General features: G+C 42.2%; 1 protein-coding gene across 1 annotated transcript in view; it reads left to right on the forward strand.

The window, feature by feature from the left end:
* TMEFF1 (transmembrane protein with EGF like and two follistatin like domains 1) overlaps positions 1-13,055 on the forward strand; it is a 192,972-nt gene that overhangs the window by 139,331 nt on the left and 40,586 nt on the right. The window contains exon 5 of the mRNA XM_075271026.1: positions 11,524-11,620. Within this exon, the coding sequence (XP_075127127.1) occupies positions 11,524-11,620 (97 nt within the window). The remainder of the gene's footprint in view (positions 1-11,523; positions 11,621-13,055) is intronic.

The raw sequence follows: 13,055 nt of genomic DNA on the forward strand, positions 1-13,055 counted from the left end.
AATAGGCAGCACTCCAATTCAGTGTACAAAAATCAGTGTAGATTTATTTCAAACACAACATTGCAGAGATGGAGGTGGATGTTGGTGGATGGAGCGAAACATGATGTCCCAGATGTGCTCAATAGGATTCAGGTCTGGAGAACGGGCGGGCCAGTCAATAGCTTCAATGTCTTCATCTTGCAGGAACTGCTGACACACTCCATCCACATTGGTCTGGCATTGTCCTGCATTATGAGGAACTCAGGGCCAACCGCACCAACATATGGTCTCACAAGGGGTCTGAGGATCTTATCTCGGTACCGAATGGCAGTCAGGCTACCTCTGGCAAGCACATGGAGGGCTGTGTGGCCTTCCAGAAAAATTCCAAACCCACTGCCAAACCAGTGATGATGAAGGATGTTGCAGGCAGCAGATTGTTCTCCACGGTGTCTCCAGACTCTGTCACATCTGTCACGTGCTCAGTGTGAACCTGCTTTCATCTGTGAAGAGCTTCGGGCCTATATGGTAATGTCCCAGACGTCACGTGGTCTAGGATATTACCATATAGGCTCAAAGCCTGTGCTAGCAGTACCATACAGGCCCAAAGCCTGTGGTAGTTGTAACAGCCTGTTGCCATACAGGCCCAAAGCCTGTGCTAGTAGTAACAGGCCATTACTACTAGCACAGGGTTTGGGCCTATATGGTAATATCCCAGACCATGTGACATCTGAGACATTACCATATAGGCCTGAAGTCTTCTAGGATTAACATCGGATCCCAGAGAGGTGAGTAACACTGTTTATTATGTTCCCTCACCTCCCATGGGGCTCCAATTATTATACTCAGGGGTCTGAAAAGAATAATAATAGCAGTAGTGGGATCGCGGCCTGGATCTGCTCCCTGAGCAGGCCAGGGAGGTTGGTAAATAGGCCACTACCTGCTGGGGATACTTCAGCGGGTAGCGGCCTAATATAAAACAATTTTACTTACCGATCTCACTGCTGCCGCCTCCTCTTCATCTGGCAGTAAGAAGTCTGTGTCTCAGCGTGATGACGCTGCCTACGCTGAGACGCAGAGGTCTAAACCAATGCAGGAGAGGCAGTTCGGGTTGTTTTAAGAGCGTCCGCTCTCCTGCGTCAGTATAGGCAAAAAAGTTTTTAAAAAAAATCGCCACGGCTGCCGCCTCCCTCCGAAGCGCCACATGAGGCTGTTGCCTCAACTCATCTCATTACAGGTGAGGCACTGGCGTGGCCACATGTATAAGGAGTCTATACTGGGAGAGTACATGTCACACTTGTGCAAAACAGGAGGCCGAACTGGCATATGCCCTGTTTCTGTCTCACAACAAAAGCATGTATTTAATAAAGCGCATGACCATACATGTTCACAACAGCACATGAAGAGCGTGGTGGAACTAACCAACATCCACCTTCAAACCCCATACCCAGAGGTGTAGCTAGCTAGGGGTCACTGACTATGGGGGGTCCACCTGGGGCAGCCGTAACACAGGTTAACCTCCTACATCAACTGTATCGGCATATGCATGACACCGATTCAGTTGAAATACGTAGTATTGAAGTAAACTTCTAGCTTACGTCTCTGCTAGTAAGTAGCAGGTAAGCCACAAGCCACTTCAGGTCTATGGCCTACGAGCTGCCCTAAGATGTCTGCATCCTGACACAGATGTCTTTGCAATGATGTCACTGTCTTGAGCCGTCTGCGCCAGGACGCAGAAGTCCTACTACTTCCAGTAAGCTACTGCAGTGTCGGCAGCAGAGGCTCCTCCTCAGAAAGATTGAGGTAATGCCCTGTTCACATCTGCTTTTGTATTCCGTCCGGGGAGAGTCCTCATGGAGATAGAATACATACGCTCGTGTGAACCAGGGGTAAGTGAGTATCACCAACTTTTTTTTTACTCACCTTGGACATTTTAATTTATATTTCTTGTTGATGGTTTCCAAGTAGTAAAGCATGTTAAGAAATGAACCAGATTTATCTAATTTAGATAGTGTAATGAGATATACCCAATATGTGTCCCTGTGTAAGTCCCACAGCAGCACTAATAAAGTAAATAGAGTAAAAAGTTCTCCAAAGTTCACACTTTAATGATGCGACTTTTGTTTAGTCTACCAAATTATTAATCAACAAAATGAGTTTCTCCACAATTAGTGATATTGAATAAACATTCTCAGAATGTAATGTGCAAACATAGTCGAGACTGCACAGCTTGAACTACTCGAAATATTCATGATTGGCTGTTTCCCCTTCAGCATAATCTGTACTGGTAAGTACAAAAAACTTGACATTTAGCTTCTCTAATAATACCATGAAATAGAGGAGCCGGGAACAGAGCTTTAAAAAAGCAGATGCCTTTAAGTTTGAAAAATGCTCCCTGCGGTGTCCCATGACAAGCAGATTTAGCACAGTGTCAAAGTTAATATACACCATGAGTGTTTGATGCTCATGTTTTAAAGTCCACAATAAATCACACACATGAATCAATTGGCTTTCTATCCTCTCATGGGCAGCTCATCTTATAAGGGCAACTGTCTACCTCACTGATAGCCACGTCTCCATTTATAATTACCGCACAAAGGTTACAAGTGTAAAAAAAAAATAAAAAAAAATTGACACTTATTGTTCCATAATATCATTAATATTCAATAAAATAAGTTGACAATAATTTAAAGAAAGGAAACAGGCGCATTCATAGTTTCACCAGTTACACCTTGTGACGATTTCTGTATCCATCCATTCCATACATTTAAACTGAACATTGTGCATGTTCTTCTCTAAACAATAAATGTAATATTTCTCAATTAAAATTTCCAAAGGTAAAAAAGATTTCTACAGAAATAACACCCTATTGACAGATTTCAATGATTTTACAGAAAGAGTGTCTAGTGTCTCTACATAGACACTAATATCTTTTTTCTGAGTTTTGGCGGAACCAAACCAAAACCAAACATCAACCAGGATAACCAATCTGATTTTGTTCACAATGGTTATTTCGGTTTGGTTATTACAGTATTTGCAGTTTTGTTCGGACCAAACATGTCCGGACCAAAACTGTTATTATTAGAGTGTGGGATCTCTTCAGACCCCAGAATATAGTATACCAAAGCCCAGGGGTGCTGATCAAACATTAAAAAAAAAGTGGTACACCCCTCTCCTGGGCTCCATTGCACCTCCCTGCTGCCTTTGGGGCTTCTGCCTGTTGTTAGGGACCACTGAGGCCCAATCACAGACCTAAGCGGTCCCCTAACGTCAATCAGAAGCGCCGAAGACAACAGGGTGTCACGACGAATTCCAAGGGATCTTAGTAACAATATTTTTATGTTTTAGTATAATAGTTCCAGTTTGGCTATGTTTAGTCCAAACTAAACCACCAGGTCCCCGACACTTCACTGACTTCATACTGTATAATATAAAGGTGTGGTTTTAAAGGGGGGTGACCTAAATAATTGCCATTAATTGTAATTGAGGTAATTGATTAATCACGATTTTGATTTAGGTAATAAATCGCCTATCCCTAGTGCCAACCATTAAAGGGATTCTACCATTAAAAACTTTTTCTCCCAAATACGTCGGAATAGCCTTAAGAAAGGCTATTCGGTTCCTACCTTTAGATGTCTTCTCCGCCCCGACGTTCGGTTAAAATCCCATTTTCCGCCGGTATGCAAATGAGTTCTCCTGCATCACTGGGGGCAGGTTCCAGCGCTCAAACAGCACTGGGGGCGTCCTCAATGCTGCAAGAGAACTCTACAGCTCCGCCTCCATCTTCTTCAGGAACAGGGTCTTGACGCATCTTCCGGGGGTTGGCTTCAAACTTCTAGGCCTAGGGCAAAGCCGACTGCGCATGCCTGCCGGCCACAAGAAAATGGCCGCTTACAATACTGTGTAAGCGGCCATTTTTCTTGTGGCCGCAGGCATGCGCAGTCGGCTTTGCCCGAGGCCTAGAAGTTTGAAGCGAATTCCCGGAAGAAGACAAGCTCCCGTTCCTGAAGAAGATGGAGGCGGCGCTTGAGAGTTCTCTTGAAGCATTGGGGACGCCCCCAGTGCTGTTTGATTAGGGCCTGATTACGTGGCCACGTCACCCGGCGAGTGGGGAGGAGGGGGCGGAGCGGAGAAGGCAGAGACTTTTGTGCGGGTCGCAGATGTTTGACATGCCTGTTCTATATAAATCAGGATAGAATGTACCATTATGTCATAGGAAGCGTCTTGATAATAAATGTGACGAAAAAAGTATTTGCTCCTAAAAATAAAACATATTCCAGTTAGTATAAGTCCTCTTTCACATTGATAAAAATAATACTCAACCATTTCTTGACAAAATGTATTCCTAGCAAAGCTGAGGAGTAGTGAATGGTGGCTGTATTGCAGTTTACAGTAGAGGTATCATCTATCTTCCCAGAATCATGAGCATTACCTCTGATATGCAATAATGCTTCCACCGCTCCTGATAGCTGCTTATCTTAGCATATTTGCTTCTCAGCAGTCAAGAATTGTTGAGTGACAGACTTGTGTAAGTACTATAATAGATGACATAAGGGTATTATAGAGATGGATGTACCAAAGAAATAAATTCACTAATTGATATTTTTGTGCCATGGAGTCGTTAATGTACATTCAATAGCAAGGTAAACTATAGCAAAACTATCAGAAGACAAGAAAAAAAAAATGTAACCTAGTAATATCCCCTCCCCCCCACCTTGAATTTATAGAATACCTTTCGGCAGAGACATCTCTAGAGGTTCAATACGGGGAGGAAGGGGGAGGAACATATCCAAGTGGGCCCCTTACCTGGGTATACTGATATTATCATCGTATAGTAAAATACTGGGTGTACCCAAGGCTCTGCATAACGTTTAACTAAATACAGTGCAGGAAAATGTTGTGACGACTCTGACTATAATCTTTCACATTTCTCGTCTCCTCAATCTGGACCACTATGACCACTTCTTCCAGCTATGACTTGTCTCTGTAAAGATTGCAGAACAGACTTTTTTGGCTCCTCACTTTTCCAGACACCTAACCCACATTTTCCTTGCCTATACAAAGCCCCCATCCTGCTGCTACCCCATTATAAAATACGGTACATGATATAAAAATCCCCTGTAAGCAAATGATACCCCCATATGTATCTTAAATTAAGAATGCCCCTTAATTAATACCTCCTGTGTGCCCCCTGAGGCTGGGAGCCCCAGGTGGTATAAACACCACGTTTTACTGCCATGGAAAACCTCTCTGAAGTTTTTATAAAAATCACTGTGGGAAAAACCACAATATGTTACCGCCTGCAGTTTTTTACACAGCATTTTTTTGCGTGGTGCCTTACCCTTAAAGGGATTGTTCGGGATTAGAAATATGAATGCAGGCGGTTATTCAGATATCAAACAGTTAATTACTCAACTTGATTGGTTGCGCAAAACACTAATCGTCATATGAAATGGGGATGACTGCAGCCCAGTGTGTCCATCTTACTACAGCTTGAGGAAACCCCAGAAGAGACTCTGGCAGCACTGTACCATGTAAAGGGCCTTGTAAAAGAAATGACAAGTGATTTGGATGTATACAAAAGAGTATGTTTTCATCTCTTTCTCAAAGTCCTTAAAGGGGTATTCCCATCTACATAATTATTTTTTAATTTGTAGATGATTAAAAGTTAAACATTTTTGCAAATGTAAGTAATTAAAAATTCTGCAGAGTTTTAAAGATTTTCTCTAACTTTCTTAGTAGTAACAGTCTGGTGTCTTGATCAGTTGCCATGGATACGACCACCAATGCAGAAACTTTCTAAGGTCAGAAAATCAGCCATGATTTCTTTATTGTGGCCGGGATATCGTCTGATACATGTAATGTTCCTGCCTGATAACCCAGGTACAATAAGAAAATCATGGCTGGGTTCCTGACAAGTCCCAGACCATAGAAAGTTTCTGCATTGGTGGTCGTATCCATTGGCAACCGATCAAGATAACAGACTGTCACCACTAAGAAAGTTAGAGAAAATCTATAAAACTCTGCAGAATTTTTAATTACTTATATTTGCAAAAATGTTTAACTTTTAATTATCTACAAATATAGATATGATCATGTACATGGGAATACCCCTTTAAGGCTAAGGCCCCATGTTGCAGAAACAGAAGGTAGAAGTATAAGAGCTTCCTTTATATTTCCCATTCCTTTTGTAGCCATACTTGGCTCAAAAAACATTACTGCAAACAAAATAAAACTGTGTTTCCGCAACGAGGGGCTTCAGTCTTAAGGTAATAAACAACCTACCTATGGATGTCACTTTTGAAAGTTTAGAAAAAAATAAACTGTTAGGCCGCTTCAGAATCCGGTCCAAAAAACGGCTACAGCCTACTCTCTCAATAAAGGGGTTGTCCCATGCAGAAAAGTGAGCAGGACCATTCTTCGCTCCACATTCAACCTGAACAAATCCAGGATGAATCTGGACTGGACTGGTGGTTGTCAGCGCTCTCATTTACTTAAGTGGGTGTACCAGAGATAGCTGAAGTACAGCACTCGGCTATCCCTGGTTCTCTTATTGAAGTGAATAGGAGCACCAAATGTCCCCAGTCCTGCCCTCATTCAGTCTGGCTGTGCTCAGGTTCAATGTGGAGTTCGAAAGAGGTCCTGTTCACTTTAGTTTATGCGACAAGCCCTTTAATTAAATGTATGGGCCTGTGTAGGTCACGAACGGTACTCTGATATCATCCATATGCCATTTGCACCATTTTCTTATGGACCTGTACATGCGCTTGTCTGCATGTAGACGTAAAAGAGGTAGTACAGTACAGTATGTTAAAGGGGTTGTCTGGGATAAATTGATCTTTCTAATCTAAGCTATACCCCCCCACACACTCACACCCTTCTAAATTACTTAGTGTATCAAAAATCTATAATTACCTAGATCGTCGGTGGCGGTCACGTGATCGCCCCAAGCACATTTTCCAATTCTCCAGTGACATTCCGTATCTGGAATGGGGAAAACAGAACATCATCTATCCTACCCACCTCCCCATCATATCTGTCTTCTGGTTGAAAAGGATTTTTTTGCCCAGAAAACCCCTTAAAATTTTTGCAAAATAAAAAGAGGATTTAGCTTTTGACCCATAGTATGTTCACTAGAACAAAAAATTTTATGTATTATTCTGACTATTTTTTAAATTGATAATTGCTTGTTTGACCCCCTGTATAATATACAGTGTTGGCCAAAAGTATTGGCACCCCTTTAATTCTGTCTGATAATACTCATTTTCTTCCAGAAAATGATTGCAATCACAAATTCTTTGGTATTATTATCTTCATTTAATTTTTCTTCAATGGAAAACCACAAAAAGAATTGTCAAAAAGCCAAATTGGATATAATTCAACACCAAACATAAAAAAGGAGGTGGACAAAAGTATTGGCACTGTTTGAAAAATCATGTGATGCTTCTCTAATTTGTGTAATTAACAGCACCTGTTACTTACCTGAGGCACCTAACAGGTGGTGGCAATACCTAAATCACACTTGCAGCCAGTTGAAATGGATTAAAGTTGACTCAACCTCTGCCCTGTGTCCTTGTGTGTACCACATTGAGCATGGAGTAAAGAAAGAAGACCAAAGAACTGTCTGAGGACTTGAGAAGCAAAATTGTGAAGAAGCACGAGCAATCTCAAGGCTAGAAGTCCATCTCCAAAGACCTGAATGTTCCTGTGTCTACCGTGTGCAGTGTCATGAAGAAGTTTAAAGCCCATGACACTATGGCTAACTTCCCTAGATGTGGACGGAAAAGAAAAATTGAGAGATTTCAACACAAGATTGTGCGGATGGTTGATAAAGAACCTCAACTAACATCCAAACAAGTTCAAGCTGCCCTGCAGTCCGAGGGTACAACAGTGTCAACCCGTTGGTGTCTGAATGAAAAGGGACTGTATGGTAGGATACCCAGGAAGACCCCACTTCTTACCCAGAGACATAAAAAAGCCAGGTTAGAGTTTGCCAAAACTTACCTGAGAAAGCCAAAAACGTTTTGGAAGAATGTTCTCTGGTCAGATGAGACAAAAGTAGAGCTTTTTGGGAAAAGGCATCAACATAGAGTTTACAGGAAAAAAAAAAAAGAGGCCTTCAAAGAAAAGAACACGGTCCCTACAGTCAAACATGGCGGAGGTTCCCTGATGCTTTGGGGTTGCTTTGCTGCCTCTGGCACTGGACTGCTTGACTGTGTGCATGGCATTATGAAGTCTGAAGACTACTAACAAATTTTGCAGCATAATGTAGGGCCCAGTGTGAGAAAGCTGGGTCTCCCTCAGAGGTCATGGGTCTTCCAGCAGGACAATGACCCAAAACACACTTCAAAAAGCACTAGAAAATGGTTTGAGAGAAAGCACTGGAGACTTCTAAAGTGGCCAGCAATGAGTTCAGACCTGAATCCCATAGAACACCTGTGGAGAGATCTCAAAATGGCAGTATGGAGAAGGCGCCCTTCAAATCTCAGGGACCTGGAGCAGTTTGCCAAAGAAGAATGGTCTAAAATTCCAGCAGAGCCTTGTAAGAAACTCATTGATGGTTACCAGAAGCGGTTGTTCACAGTTATTTTGTCTAACGGTTGTGCTACCAAGTATTAGGCTGAGGGTGGCAATACTTTTGTCCGACCCATTTTTGGAGTTTTGTGTAAAATGATCAATGATTTGACCTTTTTTTTCATTCTCTTTTGTGTTTTTTCATTGCAAGCAAAATAAATGAAGATATTAATACCAAAGAGTTTGTGCTTGCAATCATTTTCTGGAAGAAACTGAGTATTATCTGACAGAATTGCAGGGATGCCAATACTTTTGGCCAACACTGTATATTATATAACCATACAGTAGTCTTGTGTTACGGTTGTCTGTCCACTTTTCTGCTTCGGATGGCACATGCACACAGTATGGTAATGAGAGCAGCCGTGAGTACTGCAGGTGTATGTTAATTGGTTTTGCGACATGCGTATAAATGGTTGGCGCGGTGCTTTCCGGTACAGTTCAGATTATGATAGCACAGCAGATAAACACTGATGGAGATGATTGTTTAGGAAGCATTTGATTTCCTACAAACATTGCTTAAGAGGATTTTGTCAGAACTCAATTTACTGCTTCATGGTCTCCTTGGCCAGTTTCAATTGCTGAGGCAGAAAGTAAACATTACATGTAAACGTGTGGGATTAGATAAATGATGGCTGGCAAAGACTATCATAAATCCTAATAGAAATCAGAATGTATCGATCATTGGCAAAGATCCACAGCAATCTGCTATTGACCAATCATATCCGCTACCTTGTGCTCATAAATTACTGAAAGGACTTGTCTTTTACTTGTCAGCAAAGCTTTTTCCTAGTATCTTAGTGCTAAATGAGTTATATTGGTGTAATGTGTGATTTGAATTACGGGCTCACATGCCTAGCAGCTCTCATATTTTGTGATAGATTGTGCATAGATGTTGTACTTAGTACTTTTATTTGTTTTAGACTTTATTTGTAAGGGAGGAAGGAATGCTCAAAACTATGGTTCTGTCAAACCTTTGGAAGGATAGTTTCATGTCTTATGGATGAGAGTGTGATTGTTTTATCCACCAGAAGAATATTGCACATATTAGTATGGGAGACTTGAATGTAATTACGTACCTGCATAACATATGCTGCCATGTTAAAAAGCTACCTACTGGTTCGTCTGAATGAATGCACCACATTTCATCTCCATGGTTTACAAGGATCCCCTATAGGCTCTTTGTGTACTTTGTCCATGTGCTAGTTCTGTTTTTTCACACTGACATTACTCTCCATGGCCCCATAAATTTGCCTGTGTACTATCATGGGTCCATGTATGGGACTGTGAGTCCAAGGCAAAACTCTTATGTACTGAAGCAAATCAATGGATCAGTGAAGGTACAGGCAGCGATACCATCCATATACAGGCATCCCCTGTATGTTAAAAATGTTCATGTGATGGCAATTTTTGACATTTATGTGAATAAGGCCGTATTCTGCTTCTAGGGCAACTAATTTTCCCATGGGGCTGCATGAGAAATTGAAACTGTTCTAGAGGGCTATGCGTGCCGTGCCACTGCACATTTAGCTCCACCCACTTCTACATTGACTCCGCCCATTCTCAATCATTTTTATCCATATGCTAATGAGCTTCGGTCCATGCAAGTGTCTGTGTGCACTGTCTGCTCTCTGTATGTATAGCAGATGCTACTGTGCTGATGACTCGTCTCTGCTGTGCATACATAGAGCAGACTGTGATCACAGACACTTCCAGAGGACGGACCGAATCTCATTAGCATATGAATAGAAACAGACTTATTCAAAATCTACTGAGGCAATTTACATATTGAAGATAGGTGTGAAATGGCCTTTCTAAAGGCTATGCAAGGGGGTGCTTATCTAAAAATGACATTTCCCAATGATAGAGCCCCTTTAACTGCACTTCTTAAAGAGGACCTTTCATGGATTTGGGCACATGCGGTGTTATGTACCACTGGAAAGCCAACAGTGCGCTGAATTCAGCGCACTGTCAGCTTTCCCAATCTGTGCCCCAGGTGAAGAGCTATCGGTACCGATACCATAGCTCTTCACAGTAAGAAGGGCGTTACTGACACTGTCAGTAACAGATAACTCTTCACCCACGGCACAGAACGGGAAAGCCAACAGTGCGCTGAATTCATAGATATATCAAATTTTATTTTACTTTTCTGTCCAATATTGTGCATATTCATAAGCTTTGGTATGATCTATAATTTCTGTCAAAAAATACATGGCGTTAGTATGAGAAGAGACTGGTAACTGTTTTCACTTTGATACATGCTGCATCCTTTCTTCATGTTTAGGTTCACCCTTTATTTCCCATTCAGTAACACTGCAGACACATTTATGGAGCTGAGAAGCATCATATTCTTACTCTGTCAACACAATATGGAATTTGATAGGTCATATACTGAGAGAAGGTCAAAAACTGTTTCCTTCACTGTGGTAGTTATATGCTTGCTTTCTATGGGTAGAGAGCATGTAGCATTAGTACAGGCTGGTTTTTGGTCTTCACTCTTTGGCAGTTTAGGATCATAACATATTCTGATCTACAGATGAAAGAAGGGTCCCAAGGACTATGTAACCGCTCCATTATTTCATATTGCTTTACATTTTATTTCTCCCTCACTTTTTTTAGTACTTGTACTTTTAGCATGAAGACACATTAAAATTAAATTCTTGTTTTATTTTATCTCATTTTAACAATTAAGTTAGCTAATATATATATATATATATATATATATATATATATATATATATATATATATATTTATTTCATGTCTCTTGTTTTATTTATTTTCTGTTTGTATGTTTTTATGAATTTCTAATAAAGATGTGATTTTTTATATATATATATATATATATATATATATATATATAATTTTACCAGGAGTATTTAATTTAATAGTCAATTTGAATACTGTAGATATCATGTAGAAACTAATATCTAATTCTTTTTTAAATGACCTAATTTGTTTTCTTGTATTTTTCACAGAATATGAAGGATCTGGGACTGAGGTTCATAGGAAACATCCTAAATGTGGTGCTTGCAAATATGGTGCAGAGTGTGATGAAGATGCAGAAGATATAGGGTAAGCACAGTCATCCTCTCTTCTCATTTAATTAGAACCCCCCCACCCCCACCCACCATTTGAAAATGAGCCTGTGTACAGTATAGTGTAATGTTATTGAATAACTTGGACAATATTCACATCTGCGTCAGAGACTCTGGCAGAAGTTCTGGATAAAAATCCTGCAGGCTAACTTTTTTGAACGTCGTTGCCTGTTAAAAAAAAAAATGGCACCTGACAGATCCCACTATGGTCAAGGGGTGCCCTAGGATCATTAGATGGACCATTTTTCTATTCTTGTGGTCCAGACAAGAATGTAGACTCCAACACAGATGTGAATATAGTGTAAGTACGTAGACCTCTTGTCTGCTTCTCTGATGCACATGGTGGGGCACATTTCAATAGGGCACATCAATACTATCTATCTTTGCACTGTCTTAAATTATGATTCCCATTCGTAGTTTTACACATATTTGAGAATCTGTCATACAGGCCTTCATAAATATGCAGAGGCGGATCCAGGGCCGGGCGTAGTGGGGCCCCGCGGCGCGGCCGGGACCTAACAAAATGGTCCCAGTCGGCATGTCCCGACTCCAACTGAGCTCAGCGTTAAAGCAGGAGCTGAGCTCACAGCTCCTGCTTTAAACGCCTATGTATTTCAGCTCATCGGCGGTAGGACGCCGATGAGCTGAATGCATAGGCGTTTAAAGCCGGAGCTGTCACAGCTCAGCTCCTGCTTTAACGCTGAGCTCCGGCCTTCGGCATTTGTAGCCGCGATGTGATGACGTCATCACATCGCGGCTACAATATGTGTATGAGGGAGAGAGCTGCGGGGGAACGAGGAATGGTGAGTGTGTGTGTAAGTGTGTGTGAGTGAGAACGGCATGACAGTGGGACAGATGGAGGAGGGAGAACGGCATGGCACTGGGGCAGATGGAGGGGGAGAACGGCATGACACTGGGGCAGATGAAGAGGGGGAGAGAACAGCATGACACTGGGGCAGATGGAGGGGGAGAACGGCATGACACTGGGGCAGATGAAGAGGGGGAGAGAACAGCATGGCACTGGGGCAGATGGAGGGGGAGAACGGCATGACACTGGGGCAGATGGAGGGGGAGAACGGCATGACACTGGGGCAGATGAAGGGGAGAGAACAGCATGACACTGGGGCAGATGGAGGGGAGAGAACAGCATGACACTGGGGCAGATGGAGGGGGGAGAATGGCATGACACTGGGGCAGATGGAGGGGAGAGAACAGCATGACACTGGGGCAGATGGAGGGGAGAGAACAGCATGACACTGGGGCAGATGAAGGGGGGAGAACGGCATGACACTGGGGCAGATGAAGGGGGGAGAATGGCATGATACTGGGGCAGATGGAGGGAGAGAACAGCATGACACTGGGGCAGATGGAGGGGGGAGAACAGCATGACACTAGGGCAGATGAAGGGGGGA

This window comes from Leptodactylus fuscus, chromosome 4 (assembly GCF_031893055.1).
Source record: "Leptodactylus fuscus isolate aLepFus1 chromosome 4, aLepFus1.hap2, whole genome shotgun sequence".
NCBI classification, from domain to species: Eukaryota; Metazoa; Chordata; class Amphibia; order Anura; family Leptodactylidae; genus Leptodactylus; species Leptodactylus fuscus.